A 21682-nucleotide genomic window follows, 5' to 3' on the forward strand; every position below is an offset into this window, starting at 1 on the left:
CTTCTCACAAAGAAAATACTAACTGAGGGGCCAGGGATTTAGCTCAGTGGTTCCACCGCCTACCTCGAAGCACAAGGACCCACGTTAGATCCTCAGTACAAAAAAAAAAAAAAAAAAGAAAGAAAAAGAAAACACTAACTGAGATGGACAGTTCACATTCACAGGGGAAGTAACTCCAATTTTATACAACTCCAGAGAACAGAAGCAGAGTAGACTCCCCAGTTTTATGAAAGTAAACAGTATTTTAAAAAAGCAAATGCAGTAATACAAAATATGACAAAGTTAAATTTATACCTCCACTGAAAGCTGCTTTAATATTAGAAAATCAAAATGTACAACTGACCACACTGACCATGTATAAAGGATAAAAATCTTACGATCACAGAAAACATAGCTGATAAAATGTAACAGCTAGCCATAACCTAAAACAAAACAAAAAAAATTCCTAGCCACTAAAGACTAGAAGGAAGCTTCTTTAACCTAAAAATAGGTAACAACCACATACATGCACATAGAGATACACATACACAATATATATATAGCACACAGTATAACTCATGGCCAACTACAGATAGCACACGTGGGGGACTAGGTCCAAGGTACTGATGTCACCATTTCTAGCCAACACTGTACTGAAAATCCCAGCCAGCAAGATAAATGAAAGATCTAAGAACTGAAAAGGAACAAATTAAACTTATATTTCCCCCACACATGAGATAAAAATATAGGCAGAAAAAACTTTTAAATGTACAAGTTGGGGCCAGGGATTTAGCTCAGTGGCACTGCACCTGCCTTGCGAGAGCAAGGACCTGAACTCCACCCCTGGTACCAGTACAAGTTGTCTTCATTGATAAGAAAACATAAAAGTTGCTAGATACAAAGTTAGCATATTTTTAAAAATAGCATTTCTGTATACAGGAAAAAAATCAATAAGAGACCACTTATAAAAGGATCAAAAATATAACTGAAAGTGAGGTATAAAACCACCAAGGAAGAAACTATAAAACTTAACTGAAAAGCATTAAAGAAAAAATAAATAAGTAAAGAATTATGCTAGGTTCACAGAGGATTCAATTTTTATCTAGAGATTAAATGCAACACCAGACTTGGTCTGGAAAGAGCTATATGTGTGCATGAGCGTGCATGTAATGTCATATACCACAGGACAGATATACACTTGTGTATTATCTGATGAGAGGGTTCTAAAATTCATGTGAAGATACAAGGGCTAATAATAGCTAAGGTAGTGCTGAAATTTAACAAGGTAAGAGGATTTGTGTTTACATGGCAGTAAGCAGCTGTAGGTAAGACAGCGTGGGCCTGGGGCTGGAATAAACAGACCAACTAAACAACAAGAAGCAGACCCAAACCTTTACTGATTTATGATCAATGACAGAGGTGTGACAGCAATTCATTAAGTAAATGATGGTCTGTCCAATAACGGCACTGGCACAGCCGGGTATCGGTGTGGCAAAAAGTAACAGTGAACTCACAGAAAATCCTAGTCCAAGTACGGACCTCAATATGAAAGGCAAAAGTCAAAAAGCTTTAGAAAACACTGAAAGACTTTTAAACAGATGAAATAAATAGTCCCCATTTTAAAACTGAGTATATTAAAATTGGGAACATTAACTTTTTTTCTCAAATAGAAGAACAAAAACACAGAAAAAAGTAACCATTGACTAGGAAAAGATACATGGAATACATAACTGCCACTGGATGCGTACCTATAAAAGAGCTCCTATAAATCATTTAAAAAGACCGATAAGCCAACAGAAAAATGGGGAGGCATCATAAGAACAATTCATAAAATAAGATTCAAAAGGCAAAAAAATATATACGAAAAGGTGCTTGGCCCCATGGGAAAAGGCTCTCCACACCCACCAGACCAGCACAACTTCAAGTCAGAAAATGGTGAGGCTGTAAAGCAACAGGAACTAAAGGTTCTCTAAAGCCCATGATATGCAAGAGATTCCAGGAGCTACACAGAATGCATTTAAAATACTTCGGAGTGGGCACCAGTTTTCATTTTGCCTTTCAGCTCCAAATAAATCTTCACTGCCTGCTCTGAGACAATAAAGGTGGGTCCTTCAAAGGCATCTCCACCATCCGCTGGCACGTTAAGCTGTGTCACCAGAGGCACCAGAGGGGCACTGCTGGGCGCTGCGGCAGGGGTCTGCTCCTCACTGACTGGCACCCTCCTTTGCCCAGGGCCCAGGGAAGCAACATTTCCAGCTCAGCTCCTGTAACACAAGACATGAACAGCTCAGCTGCGACCTCCTCCTTAGGAGGCTTCAGAGCCAGTGCCCTGGCCCACAGGGAGAATTCCTGCAGTCACCAACTCCACCTCTCAGTGACTTCACCCACTTCCCTCTCCAAGGAAGTGTGATTTCAGCCCCAGGGTAGGACGCTCCATCTCAGCAGGGGAAGAGGCTGCTGGTCCGGATCTGGGATTCCTGATTCTTCAGCCTTCTCTTTAGCTCTTACTAGTCAATCCCTTGGCCCAAGGGGATGACAGTCGTTCTTTACATTAAGCCTTTCACGTCCCAGTGATGCAGTGACTTCTGTCTCCTGTCTCCCCCTCACCGGCAGAATGGATGACTGGGAAGGTGGAAACCAGTGGGAGCAAGAGAAATGGCATCAAACACAAGATCTAGAAAACAGCAAGCAAGAGCCAAAGCAGGCAGGACCAAGTCAGGTTCACAAAACCAGCTACTTTAGCGAAGAAAATGTAAGGAATTAAACAGAAAAGCGACTGAGGCTAACACAGAGACTGAGACTAAGGAAACAGCTCCGGCCTCAGACCTGGAGGACAAAGGGAAGCAGGGAGAGCATGAGAACCAAGGCAGTGAGTACGCAGGTGCAAACTGGGTCTCCCAGGACAAGGCAGAGGAGGGAGTGCCTTCTCCACCTGCGAGTCAAGGGGAAGCTGGCACAACAGGAACCAGTGGGGCTTCCCACCACTCCAGGCTGCCACTGGGGGACATGACCTGGGGGCAGGCCAAGCACCGCAGCACAGTGAGGAAGGGTGAGCTTGGGTCTGCACAAGGACGGCCACACGGCACCAGTGGTCACTAAGCAGTTGCTGACACAGCCCCAGTCCTTTGCAGGGCTCCCTGTGGACTCCCCTAACCTTCTTGCAAAGTCGGTACTGTTTCTGTTTCCAGGAGTACAGAGGTGGCAAAAGTAGCCAGCAGGGGTCCTGCCAAACCTCAGTCAGCACCAGAGGCCCTAACATTCCTGTGAACGGGAAGAGCTCACAGCCAGCCAGATGGTCCCAGGATGGCAAGGCCGAGGAGGGGAATACTAAAAATACTCAATTTCTGAGTGTCCCTTGCCCCAGCCCCTTGAGTTCCCTCAGCAACTAAAAAGTCAGTGACTACACAGTGAGATCAAGGCCAGCCTAGACTACATAGCAAGACCCCATTTCAAAAAAGAAAAGAAAATGGACAGGATGGGATGGGAAGGGACAAGAAGGGATGGAAAAAGAAGAGAAGTCGAGTCAAGTTAGGGATCCACCTGGGCAACTTAGAGACTCAGCAAGACTCTGTATGAAAATTTAAAAATAAATAACACAAGGCTAGGTATGTACACATTCACACTCATGTACAAATACTGAAAAAGACAATTAAAAAATTAAGTATTTCTCATAGCCTGTACATACAATGATTTTCTGTTTTACTAAGTTTTTAAAAATTAGTCTATTATGAGCATATATTAAAGGTCATCACAGAAAAATGAACTTTTTCAAGACATAATATCAAAAGAAAATTATATATCTACTGAATATTTTAGAATATTAATACTCAAATCTGTGTAAAGTTTAGCATGCAAAAAAAAAAAAAAAAATGCCAACAACGTAAGTTGATCAGAAGGCCAACAGACCCAACCATTCACTAGGCAAATAAAGACTGGCCCTCTGAATCAGAACACAATTCTGGGAAGGAAAAGGTTTAAAGATGTCCCAGACTCCAGCAAAGAAAACTCCAGGCAAGTAAAATGACAGTTTACCTTTACCAAACAGCTTATCGACTGATCTTTATGTAAATAATATTGCAAAATTTACAAAGCCCCTCGTAAATCTCAACACTATTTTTACATATTAGGAAAAAATAAAGGCCAAAAACAACACCAATAACTCAATTAAAATAACTCATGCTTGTGTTTACATAAAATTTGATGAGAATAATATGTCACTCCACTGCAATTATTCCCTGAAAATAATACTCTAAATATTATTTTGACAACATAATTACAGTTCTTACCTCAAGAATGGTAACAAAATACTGGCACAGTTACCCTGTTAAAAATTTCCGTAAGGTTCTCAAGAGAAAATATCAAAAGATGGTATGGGTGCTTTACAAAGAAGATTTTTTTATAAGATTGTATTTGCTTTGAACTTATACACTATAAAAAAATGTTAAGTTTCTTGTTGAATCCAAATAAAACTCAGTAATTTTACCAAAGTACCTTTTGCAAGAAGATGGCAAGAAATATTTAACTTTCACTTTTCTTCTTGTCTTGGTAATATCGAACTCTGCCACTGAACACGGGTTAGCTGCTTAAAACTGATACAACTGAAAAATTAGGGACCTAAATAAATGGAAAGTGCTCCATCTTCATGGACTAAAATACTCAGTAGTGTTAGGATGGCAAATCTCCCCAAACTGATCTACAGATTTGAGATAACTCAGTATTTGCAATATATAAATAACATGTATAGCTCAACAATAAAACAATACCACAATGAAGCTCTAAGCAAAAGACATAAATAGACATTTCTCCAAAGAAGATCTACACACGCAGATGTTCGACATCTCAGGCCACTGAGAAATGCAAATAAAACCAGGTACCATTACTTCACACCCACGCAGGAGACAAATTCAACAGTGTGAGCAAGGATACAAAGAGACTCATATACTGTTGTGAAAAGTAAAGCGGCTCAGCTTTTAGTTTAGAGGCACCTCAAAATATTAAACATAGAGTCGTCACATGACCCAGCAGTTCTAATCCTAAGTACACACCTAAAATGAACTGCAAATTGGAACTCAAACAAAAAACAAAAAACAAAACCCCATGTACATAGAGCAGCATTACCCATGATAGTCAAAAGATGAAACAACCTTGTTTTTCAAACAATAAATGTATGAACTCGGCACATTCGTACAACAGAGTATTATTCAGCCAAAAGGAACAAGGTTCTGATGCTAAAGAAGCCAGGTGCAAAAGGCTAAATGCTTCTGATTCTGTTCTATGAAATATCCAGAATAGGTTGAGTACAAAGAGACAAATGCAGAATTGTGGTCATCAGGGGCTGTGCAAAGGGAAAATGGAGAGGTGTTGTTTACTGAAAAGTTTCCTTTTGGAGTAATGAAAATATTTTTAATTCGGCAGAAGTGATGGTTGTACAATATTGTGAATGTACTAAAGGCCACTCAGTTGTTCACTTTAAAATGGATCACTGTTATAAAAACCAGTCCACAAAAATATATTAATTAATAAACTGATATAACCACAACTACCTAAGTTGTGAACAATTGGTACTAAATAGAAAACAGGTCGATAAAGATCTATTCTCTCTGCCACCAACCAACATACTGCTACATGACGGACTAGATCCTAAAAACTGTTTCCAGTAAGTTTGTCTCACGTCATCTCCCTGCTTCAGTGGAAGGAAACCTGGGAAGGAAGGATGAAATAACTGTGTATCATATATAGGCACCATCAAAACTAAATACATCTTTCGCAGGAGATTTGGGATGGCACAGAAAGAGGGTGTGGAGTCAAGGAAGATATTTTTAAGAAAGAAAGTCAAAGAGAGCTTTAGATTCTGATGCAAAGGCTGAGGAGAGAGGGGACCCTGAAAGCTGCTGAGAGGAGGGGAGGTTTCCAGAGAAGAGCACCTGCTGGGTAAGCAGGGTCCGGATGTGGGGCATCCAAAGAGGGGCTGGCGGGGCTCTAACAGTGCGTAATCACTTCTGCCCTGCTTCTTTAGTTAGGAATGCACCACTGAAAGAACACATCCCTAGAAGAACTACTCCTGCCCACAGGGCTCTAACTCTGCCCATGATGACAAAGCACCCACATCGGAATTTTCCAGCCACGGTAAAAGAGGGTGCATCCTCAACTTTCCTGCTACTCTGCACACCGACTTGGAAAACAGTGGCCTTGCCACGCAACATACTCAAACAGGGACGTGGCTGTTGATTTCTAATCCCCCAATTTTGAGTGCCTGAGGCTTCCGTTTTATTATGAAATGGAGCTACAAAAATCCTTCTAAATACAAAACCTCTTAAAAACACTTTTCAACTAAATCCTACATCCTATCAATTTCTTGAAATATTTACAAAACTACTGTTGCTCAGAAAAACATTGTGTGCGATTCTTAGATGATGTAATTATTTTTTTAATTACCATTTCCCAAAGGATAATTTACAAATCAAACAGAAAGAGCCAAGAATTTTAGCAAACTGAATTTGAAATGAAAACACCAAGAAACCACAAAACAGAAAAATTAAACCATGCTAGGCAGCACCTCTACCACACAATTTCACCTCTGAGCTTCAGTTTTAGTCCCTGTAAAAAGAGACTCACCTCTATTTCTCACCACCTGCCAAGAGAAGCAGCATTTTAACATTAACATAATCAAGCCTCATATAGCAGGATTAAAATGTGTACATAGGGCCAGGAATTTAGCTCAGTCATTCTGCCACCGCTTCATCAAGTGTAAAGTCCTGAGTTCAATCCCCAGTACCCCAAAAAACAAAAACAAAAACAAACTATGTAAATCAATTTATATGAGGTGTGATTGAAAAAGTGTTTTAAAAATTTTTAAATTATTACAGTAAAGGATACATTTCCATTAATCCCTTTAAAAATACTTACTCCCCCTGACTTTGAACACACTTCCTCTATTGTTTTTGCCATTTTTCTAAAGCAGTTTTCCAAGTCCTCTTAGTCCTCGCACAGTCCTCTTTAGTTGCCCTGTCATGCTGCCTTGATGTGCTGAATCAATTCAAAAGATTTCCCTTTCGTAGTCTTTTTTTTACTTCCAGGAAGAGCCAGAAGTCACCCAGTGTAAGGTTTGGTGAATCAGGTAGATGTAGACACAGTGCAACATTTTTATGAGTTTGCCTTTTGCTTGAATGGCACACATCAGCACTATTCACCATATTTATGATCATACCTCATAAAGGCACTCACTAAATATTTATGTTAAGATTTTATCAAATAATTTAGATTTATCCTACAATATCTCAATTCCTTGGATAAGAGGTCATATACAAAATCCCTTGATGTTTTTCACATTCAGATAATAACCCTCGTCCAAAAGAAGTGTTGAGGTTCATAGTATGATGACTAAAAAACATTCAAAATAGTTCAATAACCTTCCAGCTCCTCAAGCAAAGCAGCTTGGTATTTCTCTTAATCAACATCTACTAACAATCAGAACTAACTTCCCTTTCTGTATCTAATCTGTACTCAACAGATTTAATATCTGGTTCCCCACGCTGGAATGTGAGCTCCTGAGGGCAGAAATTTTTGTCTGTTTTGGTCACTGCTGGAATCATATCCAAACCTACTGAGGGCCTGCCACACCCACAAATTTCAGAAGATAATATATTAGACCACTTGAGCTGCCATCATGAAGAGGCAAAGACCGGGCAGCTTCAACAACAGATGGTTACTTAAGTTCTGAGGCCTAGAAGTCTAAGATCAAGGAACCAACAGCACTGTCTCTTCTGTGACCTCTTTTTGGCATCAGCTGGCCACCTTCCCCCTGGATCTTCACATTCTCTTTATTCTGTGTCTATGTCACACTCTCCTTTCAAGGACATACCTGATGTCCTCTCCGTAACTACCCCCTTTAAAAATCTATCTCCAGGTACAGAATTATCCCAGCTAGGACCCTCTATGGTTTGAATGCTTGTGTTGCTCCCAAATCCAATGTTAAAATTAAATCGCAGGGTCTTGGTGGGAGGAAGTGGCCCCTGAGGAGTGAGTAGGTCCTGGGGTTAATACTCTTGTAAGAAAGAGGTCAGAAGGGGCTCTTACCCTTTGCGTTTCTTCCACATGAGGACAAAGCAAGAAAGTGACAACTTGAAGGCAGAGAGCAGCCTCACCATACACTGACTCCAGTGCCCTGAGCTCAGACTTTCCAGCCTCCAGAACTATGAGCAATAAAACTTCTAGCATTTACCAATTACCCAGGATAAGTACACTGTGTAGCAGCCTGAACAGACTAAAGAAGACTGCAGTGTAACAAGGTGGGAAGAAGTCAGACAAGGTGGTGCACACCTATAAGACCAGCTACTCGGGAGGCCGAAGAAAGATCATGGGTTCAAGTCCCAATCTGAGCAAGTTATCAAGACCTTGTCTCAAAATAAAAAATAAAAAGGACTCAGGATACATTACTTGCCTCACATGCATGAGCCTTAGGACCCCAGTACTACAAAAAAAATAAAAATAAAAAAATAAGAAAGAAGGAGGAGGAAGAGGAAAAAGAGGAGAAGATAAAGAAGATCAAGAAGAGGTCAAGGAAGGGAAAAAACACAACTCAGTCACTGCAACTTTATTTATTTTTTTATTTTTTTAATTTTTTGTACCGGGGATCAAATTAGGGTCCTTGCACTTGTGAAGCAGACACCGGAACCACTGAGATAAATCCCCAGCTGCAACTTTATAACTCACTAATGTCTCACTAGTGAAGTTTCCCTAGCTCATGAAATACAGAACATGTGCATCCATGGATGATATTACCAAGCACTGGTTTAAAGCCTTTTTGCAAGATATAAATCCTCCATGACCTTATTCAAAATTACCTGTCAACAGGGCATCTTGCTCCACTCGCAGTTCACGAAACAGAAGAATCAAGTCAACAGCAACGCCAATCGTATCCAAGTTCCTGTGTCAGGTTTTAAAAAGACAAAATTAGACATGTCCTTTCCTAAAACTGCATTTCCAATGGTGATTTAATTCATGATGCAGACACAACTGGCAAATAGTTCCTGTGGTGGGCAGAATAACAGCCTCCAGAGAAATCCACATCCTAACCTCCCAAGCCTGTGGATATATCACCCTATGCTACAAAAAGGACTACAAAGACAAGACCAAACCAAGTATCTTGAGGTGGAAAGACTACTCTGGATATAGGGGCACCCGATATTATCACAAGCATCCTTATAAATCAGAGCCAGGGGGAATGAAGATATGGACCAAGGAACACAGCAGCCTCTGGAAGCTGGAAGGCAAGGAAACAGATTCTCCCTTAGAGCCTCCAGAGGGAATGCAGCCATACTGACCCCTATTAGCCTTTGGAATCCCAGGACAGTAAGATAATAAATGCATGCTGATTTAAACAATAAAGTTTTTGGAATTTGTCAAAGCAGCAAAGTAAACATACAAATTTGGGTAGAAGGAATAGGGTGCTGCTTAACAAATACCTAAAATGTAGAAGAGGCTTTAGAATTGGACAAGGAACAGAAGCTAATAGAACTCTTAGAAATAGGACTGAAAAAAGCCCACAGTTGCCTTGAGCAGTCTGTTGGGTGAAAGAGGGGCCCTGCAGGACTGATGAGGACAGCACGGAAGGAAACAAGCAGCACACCATTAGAGACCAGAAGGAAACAACAGGCATGCCATCAGAGACCAGAGGACAGTGACCCCTGCCACACAGAGGCAAGGGTCCCTGAACTGCATCCCTTGAGGAAGTGGAAGCAAAAGGAAGGGGATGTCTACACTGCTGTCCTGAGCCCGTTCAACTCTCATCTTATGCCTGGTGTACTCGGGGAACAGACACTTGTTTCCTGGGACTGTTCATCTGTGTGCCTATGCAAAAAGCCCCTAGGAACATAGAAATTTTTAATTAACTCCAGAGCCGATGAAATTAGGGACCTGTTGAAAGAAAGCCAATGTTATAATGGGTTGAGAATTTGGGGGACCTTGGGGTAGGGCAAGTGTGCTTTGCATGTGTGATAAATGTAGGAGCCAGAGAGACTGTGGTAAACAAAAGAATGGTCCTCCAAAGCTGTCCATATTGTAAACCCCGGTCTTGTAAAAATGCACTGTACAGCAAACGAAGTGTGCCATAATAAGAAATCTGTATTTGGTCTTTGTCTTGGGTTCCTGGCACAGGAAACTCCTTAACTTTCCTCAATGAAAGGGGCATCTTTTGTTATTCATAACAAGCCCCATTTGCTCCTGCCAGAGTTCAGGCTAGTGAGGTAATTCCCGCAGAGTTCAGAAGGGTGGATGGCCTGACTTCGCCTTTAGAGGAAGAGAGAGGGACCAGGACTGAACTTAGTTATCAATGAATGGCCAGTGATTTAACCAACCCCACCTGCACAAGGGGGTCTGGAGAGCTTCCAGGCCGGTGAAAGGAGGATGGCACACCCAGAGAGGGCATGGAACCGGCACCCACTGCCATGCCGGCCTGTGCCCGTCTCTCACGTGGATGCTCTGAGGTGCATCCTTTATAGTAAGCATAAGAGCATATAAACAGCATCCTTAGCTCTGTGAGTACTTCTAGTAACTCATCAGACCTTAGGAGGCTCGTGGGACTCAACTTCCCCCCACCCCCAGAACCGCAGCCTGGGCACTCCGTTTGCAGCTGGCATCTGAAATGGTAGCAGTCTTCGGGACTGAGCCCTTAAGTTATGGGATCCGATGGGATCTGTGGGACTCCCCACAGACAGTGTCAGAACACAACTGAGTTGTCCAACACCTAGCTGGTATCAGAGAATCTGAAGTGGCTGGTGTCAAGATCTCTGTAGATGTGATTAAATGATTATGGTCTGAGAGAAAGATTATTGTGGGTTATCCAGGTGGGCTGATCTAGTAAGGGTCCACAGGAAATGGACTCACAAAGGTCAGAGTCAAAAAGAGACATCTGTTAGATGCCACACTACTGTTGTACCTATGTGTATGTATGCATGTGGTGCTAGGGATTGAACCCAGGGCTCTGCTCTGAGCTACACCCCCAGCATTCCCGGTCCTTTCTAAATTTTGGACAAGGTCTTGCAAAGTCACCTAGTTCCACATTCAGCAGTCCCTGACTGCTTAAACTCTTCAATTCCTCTGCCTCTGCCACCTTAAGGAGTACCAAGACGTCACATGTGCTCCAACCACGCCTAGCGCTGTTGTTTCTGGAGATGGAAGATGGGGCCATGAGTCAAGGAAACAAGGCAGCCTCTAGAAGGTGCAAAAGACAAGGCAATGAATTCTCCTCTAGAGCCTCCAGAAAGAACCAGCCCTGCAGATACTCAGACTGTAGGTCAGGAGGGCTGACTGTGGACTTAGGAACTCCAGACCTGTAAGACACAAACCCTCTGTTATTTCTGGCCCTAAGTTTGTGGCAATCTGTTACAGCAGCCAACAGGAAGCTAATCCCGCTCTGTGACTTCACTTCTCCACAGCATGAGACACTGACTCATAAAGAGAAGGCCCCTGCTCTCCACCAATCAGATGCCAAAACCCTGTAGTGAAAGGAGCTTGTGGAACTAAGTGACTTTGCAAGACCTTGTCTCAAAACTTAGAAAGGAGCAGGGATGCTGGGGATGTAGCTCAGAGCAGGGGCCTGGGTTCAATTCCCAGTACCGCATACCTACATACACAAAGGTACAACAGTAGTGTGGCATCTAACAGATGTCTTTTTTTGACTCTGTGGTGTTCTCTCCATGCCCCAAGCCCAAAGGGTCAGGGCCACTGCTTCTCGCCTCTTCCCTCAGGATGAAGACATGGGGAAGAGCTCAGCACCACCTCCAGGAAGAGGCTGTTCCACTTCCGCTCTTGCTTAGACATAGACAGATGGCTGCCAGGCTACTGGGCCTGCTGCCTATCTCTTTGCAGCAAGTATGCTAAGAATGGTGTTTGCCTTGTTAAATGTTTGGGAGAAAAAAAATCGAAAGGATACAACTTTACACCATGATAATTTCATGAAATTCCAAATTCAGTGGCTCAAAAGTGAAGCTTTACTGGAACATATTCAAGCTCACTCATTAATACTGTCTGTGACTGTTCTCACCCTACACCAGGAGAATTGAGAAACTACAGAAACAGCAATCACACAGCCTTCTTATGTATCTGCTGGCTCTTTATAGAAGCAGTGCGGTGACCCCAGCAATGGGAGTCACACTCACATGCAGAGGTAACTGCTTTGAACTGTCTTCCTTAAGCAAGTCCTCCAGCTTCACGGGAACTCCCAGCTTGCTCTGCTGTATCTCAGCCCCTACCATACATAAAGATCCAGGCCTGAGACGCATCATGCTTTTTGATTAACTTCTTACTAACAATTTTGTAAAAACCAGAAAAAAATATATAGTTTGTAAACTGAATCCTGCCTGACCAGCTCAGAAATACTGACTTTAGTTAAAGTTGGCTGTGAAGTTCTTAATAAAATCTCTTATATTTTGGACTAGAAAACTGTTACTCGGGAGATAATGCCCTAAATGGTTGGAATTTCCCTGTGAAAGTCATCAGGGACTATAGGATAACATAATCCTAGAAATTCAGACAGAAAAACTAGTATCCTTAATTGTTCGTTTTCTTTTCCACCAACCTAAGTTGTGTGCTGTAAAGACTTGTTATCACTGCACGCACCGCCCTTGGATGGCCATACTGGGAGACTGCTGTTATTTTATTTGCTATTGCATTTATTTTTGTAATATTTGAACTTTTATCACTTGCAAATTTTGCTCAAAAAAATAAAATTGTTTTAAAAGAAAGTAATATTTTAATCTTGTACAGTCAGAAATGCCACACACACATCATCCAAGTACACAGACCAGGGAGGCATTTCGCCAAGTGATCTCATCTGCCCCTCACTGCCATCCCATGTTTTGGGGGAGAAAACTGATACTCAGAATGGCTTTGTCTCTTGTCCAAGGTCACATGACTATGTGAAGGATGGAGAAGTCCCAGGCAATAGGACCAGCGCGCAGGCCTCCGGTCAGGCACAGCCGCCTGCTTTAGAGTCGGATGCTGGGAGTCAAAGAACATTCACAGGTGCTAATGCTTATTCAGTGAGTGACTTTAGAATGCATTTTTTTAAACCTATCCTAATAAGTTTCTTCTTCTATAAAAATGGAAAATGGTAGTGTACTATGTTTTCAGTTTGTCCTAAGAATTACACAAAACACTGTAAACACTGTGCCTGGCACAAAGTCTGGTCCTGGAGCTCATGTCCTTGTCCAAAGAAGCCAGCAGAGTGATATCCCACACCCCTTTAGCGGGCTTCCTTGCCTGGAAAAGGACAAAAGGTAAGAGCTCTCTAGCCAGATGCTTCTAGCACAGAGCTAGTTCTGTTATAAAATATTAACTATTAGTAGCAAGATTATTTTTGTTTTGATCTATGTTTCTGCAAATGGATGGCAGACTTAGTTTTAGCACTGGAGCTAACCTCAGTCTTTTCCCTATTCCTTTGATCTTAAAAATTTCATTAATCATATTAAAGCCTCAAGCATAAAACTGTCTAGGTAGCAAAGGACATCCCTCAAATGGCTTCTGGACTAGCCAGCCTCACCCATCACAGTAGTGACAGGGGGCCTGGAGGCTGTATCTACATGAAGGTCCAGGAAAGAAAGCCTGGGCTCCCAGCGGTGGCTCCTGGCTTCAAGTAAAAATGTTAATAAAAAGCAGATTCCACAAAATAAAAAAGGAAAGATGCTAGTTCTAGGAGGAGAGGATAACAAGGCAAAGAAAACAGCAGGGTGGGGCAATCTCTCTCTCATATTGTTTAACTGCTTTTTAAAACGTGCATGTTATAAAATATGAAATCAGACTTTGGAACTCTACAGTCTTAAGACAGATCACTTTCAAAATTTACAAAACATGGTTCTTGTTCAAAGTAACTAATGAAAACATTTTCAACTAAGAGAAGTGAGGCTAACAACTGCCTATAAACTCAGGTGGGAAGAATCATCCAAAACAGAATCAAACTTAAGTTCAAACTGCTGTCATACACAGAACCACAGACCTTAAAACACATTACAAATAAAAACAGGAAATCTAAGTAACTCCTAAGGTTAAACACAATCTGTTCCATGCTGGGCATCATATGCTGGTGTGACTGACCCTAAGGGTATGACACAGAGAGGACATGCTTCTCCCCTGCGGTGGTAAGGGCGAGTACAGAAAAGCAACAGGTGATCCCACAGAAACGATTCTTAACAGTTAGCCCCATACGACAGAACGAGCACGCACATAAACGCAGAAATACACTCAGGGTACAAGTGTCCCGTGAGGAATACTACCTGATGGAGTTCTGGTTCACAGAGCACTCTATACAGGCATTCCGGAGACACCGGAAGCACTCCGTTATCAACTGCAGGCTGGAAGCCAAATGCTCCACTTGGGTTGGATCCCTGCAGGCCAGCTCAACAACATGAGAAGATCTCTTCAAGATGTCCAGGACTCTCTGAAAGATTGTCCTGGGTGCGGTTTCTCTGGAAGAGGACAAAATTGTTACAAACTAGGAAAAAAAAAAGATTCTAATTTTCAAATGATCTGTTCAGAAATTGCTTTACCTACTTCTGAGGGAGGTGGGCTGCACGTGTGTGTCCCAGCTCCTTAATTACAATACAGAACACAAGCTCTGCACACACAGGTGCCTACCACACACCAGGCACTGCTCAGCCCTGTGACTCCAGTATCCCACCCTGTAACACCCAAAGGCAGCTCAGCTCACATGACTGTTCATGCTCCTGGACCTGCCCTGCCACCCTATGTGCGCCATTGTGAGAAACATTCACGAGCGCCAGCTGGAAGGTGAGCGCACAACCCACCAGGATGAGGTTAAGGCCACAGCACCCATACCACGCTCCCATGTGTCTAACCACACAGGCGAGAGGCAGAGGCACGGTGTGAAGGGCGCCAGTCTCCAACCAGGAACGCAGGCTGGGAAGGTGGCGCTGCAGTGACCCCCTAGGCCTCTGTCTGTGGCAGCCTCTCATGCCAGGACTACACTGGCTATCTGTCCAGAGCTCTCAAGATAAGAACCTTTTTGTGCAACTTGGTTCCTAAATTCGAGCCAAATCCTCACTCCATAAATCCCCTAAAGAAATAGCAATCTGAATGTCAGAAGAAAAACACTGCCATGTTGGACCATTGAAGAGTCTCTGGCAAACGATCTGTATCTGTGTTCTCCTTGTCCTCACCAGGCAGTCACAGGACCCTACATTTATTGAACCCCTGAATAATGCCAGAGCACAAGGGAGCTGAAATGTAACCCCAGCACGGCCACCCTGAGCTGCTAGAGGCTGCAGAAGACACTCCACAGGTGTCCCTGTCCTTCTGGGGCCAGGAGGCACTTCCCGTTCGTAAGCTTCAGCGCCAGGACTTCTTGCATGTCACATGTGTGTCTGTCTTGCGACGAGACTAGAATCACATGGTTCATCATATTTTCTTGTGTGTCTAGGCCCTCAGTGAGCCTGGAGTCAAGTTTGTGGTCACATTCAACAATAGTTCCTATTGGGCTTTTCCCTTTTCTCCAATTTCCTCCCTTGGTTTGATTTGATTTGGTTTTGGGCTGGTGCTGGTACTGGGGATCAAATCGCAGCAAGTACTCAACACTGAACTGAACTATATCCTCAGCTCCCTCCACTATCTTTCATCTTTCTTTTTTGTACCAGGGATCAAACTCCAGTCCTTACGCTTTTGAGGCAGGCGGCAGCACCACTGAGCTAAATCCCCGGCCCATATCTTTCATCTTTTTAATTGTATTTTTCAAGACATCTCAAGTTTGTTTTGAAAAAGAAGCAGAGTATAAATTAATCACTTGAAAATAGGTAAACACATAAAATGTGCCTGGATCTCCCCAGTCAGCCCTCTCTCTGTGTGTCTGGAAACGCTGACCCAGTGTCTGGGATGCGAAACCCAATGAAAATAGTGAAATTCAAGGGTACAGCATTAACCCTGCCTCGGGCAAATGCATGAAACAATGGAACATATGAGATGTTTTTTGTGACAATGTTGCCATGAAAAGAACCCACTGGCACTCCCCAGGTGGCCTTAAGGAGGACTGAACATCCTGCAGAAAGTACTCAGGCATGGAAAACTCTTCAAAGAACACCAAGGGTGACCACAGCGCCTATGACAGACTGTAAGTCCAACTCCACTACATAAAGTTTAGTAACATTTATTATTTAATGTTACAAATAAAAACAACCTCTACAACCTCAACCGTCTCTAATAATACCTCCTTTTTCTACACAGCTAGCTAAGAAATACGAATTTACACACGCCTATGATAAAGGAGCCACCCTTACTTCTCTCAGATGGTCCTCTGTGCTCTGCTTTTCTAGGGGCTCCAATCTTCCCACCAGCAAGTTTCCCTTCCAAGGCAGGGCCAATCCTGGGAGCCTTGTGCCAATCAGAAAAGATAGCAGTATAGCAAAATCCTGTATGAAGCTGGGGCACAGACTACACGAGGTAGAAGAAAAGCAACATTCTCAGGAAAACTCTTATTTCAATCACAGAACGGCACTCACTAGCTATCCTCTGAACATTCCCAATGTCGTTTCATGTTAACTCGTCGTATACGTACCATGCTTTCAACACACACACAAATGCAACTGAACTAAAGCCAACCAAACAATTCCTGAAATCCAAATAACTAATACCACCTACTAAAGAAGAACCCATACGGTAGCATCCAGCCCAAAACTGTTTACTGTAAAAGGGACAGTCTCTAGGCTGTCCACCCACGGATTCAAACGCACCTCCAGGCCCCGTCAGTGCTTGAACACATCCTCCCACGGAGATGCCGTTTCCACACCAGGCCTACCCAACCCTCTCCTGAGAGAATCTTGCATATCCTTTTTTAAAAAATCGTTTGAAACAGGCCTGGCGAAACTCTTCTGCTATGCCAGGTGAGCTGGCTCCCATCTCTGCTTCCTGGAACTGTTCCAAAGGCTGCAGCTAACTTGTTCACATCCTTGATAGCAACTTGGCCTTGTCTGCTCTCCCGGCTGGACTCCATGGCCTGAGAAGCAGAGACCGCAAGAACTTTACTCTCTTCTGTACCTCCAGGGCCCAGGAGGCACTCACCAGTAGAACTGACTCAAGTGGGGCCTAAACAGCGAAAGAACTGGCTCGACCAGAACGGCCTGTGCCCCCAGGACACCGTGTTACGTGGTCGAGGCACTTGATGGCAAGAGCAGTTACCCGTGCTCTCAGAAGAACACCAGCTCAAGCTTCCCACTGAGAGCCACACATTCTAGACACTGAGACTGTAAGATGTGGAATAATGTAAACAGTTACTTAGGTCTAATGACTAAACAAAATAGCCAGTTAAGTCAGTCATTCCTATATCACAAACATGAATAATAATTGCTGTCATTTCTCTTTAACCAAACTAACAAAAAAATTCACAAAAGCCTTAAAAAGCTTAGCTACCTCATTCACAGAAGGCAGAAAGGCACTTACAGGGACAATTAAAATTCAACCGTTAGACATTCCTATTACATAGGAATGCATACCCTGAAGACAATGTATAAATGAAATGTTACATTACAGACAAAAAAATCCTTTGAATTACACAAAAGGTAGCATTTCATTTCCTTCAAGTTTGAACAGATCTGTAGGTTTAATCTTGGCAAGTCCTGCTTGAGTAAAATTGAAGAAAACTACCTGTGATTATATGTCACAGTAAGACGGCCTAATATACTGTATGTGTACACATTTTACAGTTAATTCATCAGCTGGGACCTCCTACTGAAAAGGAAGCTAAATACAAGTCATTGTAATACAGCAACTAAGACTCTCACACTTGTTAAAAGATTTATTCTAATACCTTCCCGTTCATTAAAAACTGGCGTATGTGGTTCAGAGTAGTTTAACCACTGTCACTGAGAAAAATGATTAAAATACACACAAGTTCAGAGATTAAAATAACAATCTCTGGTTGTTATCTAAAACCATAAACCTCACTCACTGATTTGACCAGGCTAGATTGATCAAAACCAGAAATAATACATTTCTACCTCCTGCCACAAACAGCCCAGGGTGAAATGTTGCAATCCAGCTTCAAAGAACTCCAACCTCTCCTTTGTACACGTCCCAGCCCACCCTGTCAGGTCCAGGGCACTGAAGCTGTCCCCCACATCCCACATCTCCATCTGGCAGAGCTGCAAAGATTTTCCACAAAGGGCCCAACTGTAAACACATTAGGCCTTGATTCTCAGAAGGTCTCTGCCACCACAGCTTCTCAGGCCGGGTCAGCACGCAGCCATAGGTGATACCTAAACCAATGCGCACGCCTGGGTTCTAATAAAACTCTACTGTGGACACAAAAATTTAAAGTTCACATATGTTTCCTGGGTCATGAAATTTTATGTTTCCCTCCAACCGTTTAAAAATGTAAAATTAGAGACAGGCGTGGTGGCACACGCCTGTAATACCAGCTACCTGGGAGACTGAGGCAGGAGAATCACAAGTTCAAGACCAGCCTGAGCAACTCGGGGAGACCCAGTCTCAAAGTTTTAAAAGGACTAGCGGTGCAGCGCAGTGGCAGACCACTTGCCTAACACACGCAAGGCCCTGAGTTCAATCTCCATCCCCTCAGGGGTGGGGAGTAAAAAATCATTCTTAACTCACAGACCACAATAAACAGGTGGTAGGCCAGATTTGGCCTTAGTCTGGCAACCCTACTTTAATAGGTTCCAGACACACCAATCTTCTCCTGACCCCAAAAATCAAATGCTTCCATCTTTCGCCCTCACCACATTCAAAGTTCATTTCCTCACAGCAAAGAGACGTTCAAATGCATTCAGCTGAATGAAAGAAGCTAAGAAAAGGCCAAAGTGGCCCCGAGATGGAAAATAAACCCTGGACAGAAAGCACCAGTCCAGAAACAGAAGAGCACGGGTGGGAATGTGCTGAGAAAGACAGGCGGGGGAAGGCGAGGCTGCTGGGCAAGACGACTGCTCTCCACGGGTGGGGTGGGGGTTGTCCCACTGTTAGGAGAGTGCAGACCCCAAAAGTACCTTCAGGTGGGCTTAGGAACAGAAAAAAGGCAAAACCATCAAACCCCGGAAGAACACATATGGTATCTTCACAATCTTAGTAGAAAGACTTTGTATGCAAGATGTTAAGAACTTTATTAAGGGCCAGGGATTTAGCTCAGTGGTTCTGCTGCCTGCCTCACAAGTGCAAAGACCGGAGTTCGATCCCCGGTACCAAAAAAAAAATTTTTACTAAAATCCTTAAGAGCGATGTTGGTGCACAGTACTGAAGAGAGGGAGCCAGCTATGTGCGGGCCTCCTGGAGAAGATCCTGGGTGGGGGGCAAAAGCGCCTGGGCTGAATGGAAGTCAGGCCAGGCTTGCCAGAGCCCATGGGGGATGAGAGAGTAATGCAGGACAGAGGAGAGAGGGGGCCACACACACAGGCCCCACAGCGGAAGGGCAGTGGCTTTCATGCCGACATGAAGCCATGGAAGGCTCTGGGTAGAGGAGTGGCAACAATTAATTGATACTGTGTGTGTGTGTGTGTGTGTGTGTGTGTGTGTGTGTGTGTGTGCGCGCGCGCGCGCGCGCGCGCGCTACTGGAGATTGAAGGCAGAGCCTTCACACTGAGCTACATCCCCAGATCTTTTTTCAATTTTTTTTTCTTTTTGAGACAGGATCTTATTAAGTCACTAAGTTGCCCAGGCTAGGCTGAAACGCGTGATCCTCCTATCTCAGCCTGTCCAGTGATGAGACTACAGGAGTGCCCCACTACACTGGCCCTCATTTATATTTTTAAAAGATACTATCAGCTGCTCTTTAAAGAACTGATTAGAGGAACAAAAAGTAAAGATACCAAGAGATCAGGGAGGAGGCTACGCAGCTCAGAAGAGTAAGAAGAGATCTGATTCTGCCTATTTTGGAATGATTAACAAATAGGATTTGATGAAAATTGTTAAGGGGGTCATATGAGAAAGGACAGTCCAGGGGACTCCAAAACTTTGGCCTGAGGAATAAGTGGAAAGATGCATCTACTGTTTACAGAAAGGGAAACAGAGACGATTATGAGGCTACTTGAGGTGGAAAAGGCCCCAAGTTTGGACTGGGCTTTGTTAAGTCTGAGGGCCTATCAAAAGCACGAGTGGAAGGCTGGGTGTGGCTCAGTGGTAGCACACCTGTGCCCTGTGCTCAGTCCCTCACACTGCCTATAACCCCAGCACTTGGGAGACGGAGGCAGGAGGATCACCACGAGTTCAAGGCCAGCCAGGGTTACACAGTGAGGCCAAGGCCAGCCTGCACTACATAGCGCGACCCTGTATTCAAAAAGAAAAGAAAGAGAGAGGGCAGAAATATGGAAGAAACAGGCGAAGAGACAAACTGTAGCTCCAGAGAAAAGACCAGCTAAGAAAATGTCTCCAATGCAGGGAAGTTGTCTGAACCCCAAGACTTAAGGAGACCACTGTGGGGCGCAGTGCAAGTAGAGAGAGAAGTGAGTGGTGAGTGGATTCTGAGATCTGAAAAGGGAACACAGCTCAGGAAATGGAGAAAAAGAGATTTTCTCAGGATGGAAACTACCTACACCGGATCTCTTGGCAATTTAAGAGAGAGAGGAAAGGAGAAATTTCTAGAGCAAAGTGTGCAAAAGGGAGTAGAAGCCACCGCAAAGCTGAGGGAGCCAGCTCAAGAGCCAGAAAGTTCACCCGTGCAACAGAATGGAAGGCAGCCCGCGGGCGCGGTCCGAGTGGGGCAACAGAGTTCCTGGAATTCTCTCCCTTCCGGCTGTTCCTGTCTTCGCAGTAAACAAGGCGCTGGAAGTGGGGATTTAAAGAGAGTGAAAGACATGAAGCAGCTGACTAGGAGACGGGAGATTAACGTGAAGGGAAAGAGTACAGCACGGCAGGCAGGGACAACACCACCCGAGGTGCCTGGCCACGGATTTAAGACTGGAGGGTGTGGAGAAAAAGACACTCTTACGCACTGGAAGTGGAATGTCACTCATCACCCATGAGGGAAAATTTAAGTGGGGTCCTCAAAAAACCACAAGCACCCTATGATGCAGCAGTCCCACTTCTGCACATGACCCCACGAAGCCGGATCAGCACGCTGAAGGGACACTGGCACCCCATGTTCAAGGCAGTGTTACTCACAAGAGCCAAGATGCAACATTGACCTAGGGTCGGTCCGTCAGCAGATGAAAGGATGAAAACAGTGAAATACTATGCAGCCTAAAAGGGGCAATGCAATGAATGAGTGAAATGAATGAATCTGCAGGACAACCAGCCAGGCACAGGAAGACAACCACTGTACCACCTCACTTACAGGTGGAATCTCAGGGAAGTAGAGCAGGATGCTCATCAGAGGCTGAGGGGTCGGGAGGGAAGACAGGAAGAGCTGCCCATCGAGGAGCACAAGGTTTCGTGCAGACAGGATGGACAGATGCTGAGAGCTACTGCACACCCGGGAGACTGCAGCCAAGAATAGTCTACCGTAGATTCCAAAGTAAGTAAGAATAAATTCGAAATGTCTCATCATACCAAAAATGATAGGTGAGCACCGTGACGGGTAAGATAATAAGCTTGAGTTCACCATTTCACATGCCAGGTGTGGTAGCACACACTTGTAATCCCAGCTACTCGTGAGGCCGAGGCAAAGGATCGGGCGTTCAAAGCCAGTCTAGGCAACATAGTGGGACCCTGACTCAAAGTAAAATTTTACAAGGGCTGGAGATGTAGTTCAGTGGTA

General features: G+C 43.8%; 1 protein-coding gene across 1 annotated transcript in view; it reads right to left on the reverse strand.

Moving 5' to 3' along the window:
- The window catches only part of Atxn10 (ataxin 10), a 129552-nt gene extending 108083 nt beyond the window's left edge, over positions 1 to 21469 (reverse strand). The window contains exons 1-3 of the mRNA XM_010634493.1: positions 21260 to 21469; positions 14250 to 14467; positions 8823 to 8905 (exon numbers count right to left, since the gene is read on the reverse strand). Coding sequence (XP_010632795.1) covers positions 8823 to 8905; positions 14250 to 14467; positions 21260 to 21469 — 511 coding nt within the window. The remainder of the gene's footprint in view (positions 1 to 8822; positions 8906 to 14249; positions 14468 to 21259) is intronic.
- Between the last annotated feature and the right edge of the window lie 213 nt (positions 21470 to 21682).

Source organism: Fukomys damarensis, unplaced genomic scaffold (assembly GCF_012274545.1).
Source record: "Fukomys damarensis isolate Sample0158 unplaced genomic scaffold, DMR_v1.0_HiC HiC_scaffold_19, whole genome shotgun sequence".
Lineage (NCBI taxonomy): Eukaryota > Metazoa > Chordata > Mammalia > Rodentia > Bathyergidae > Fukomys > Fukomys damarensis.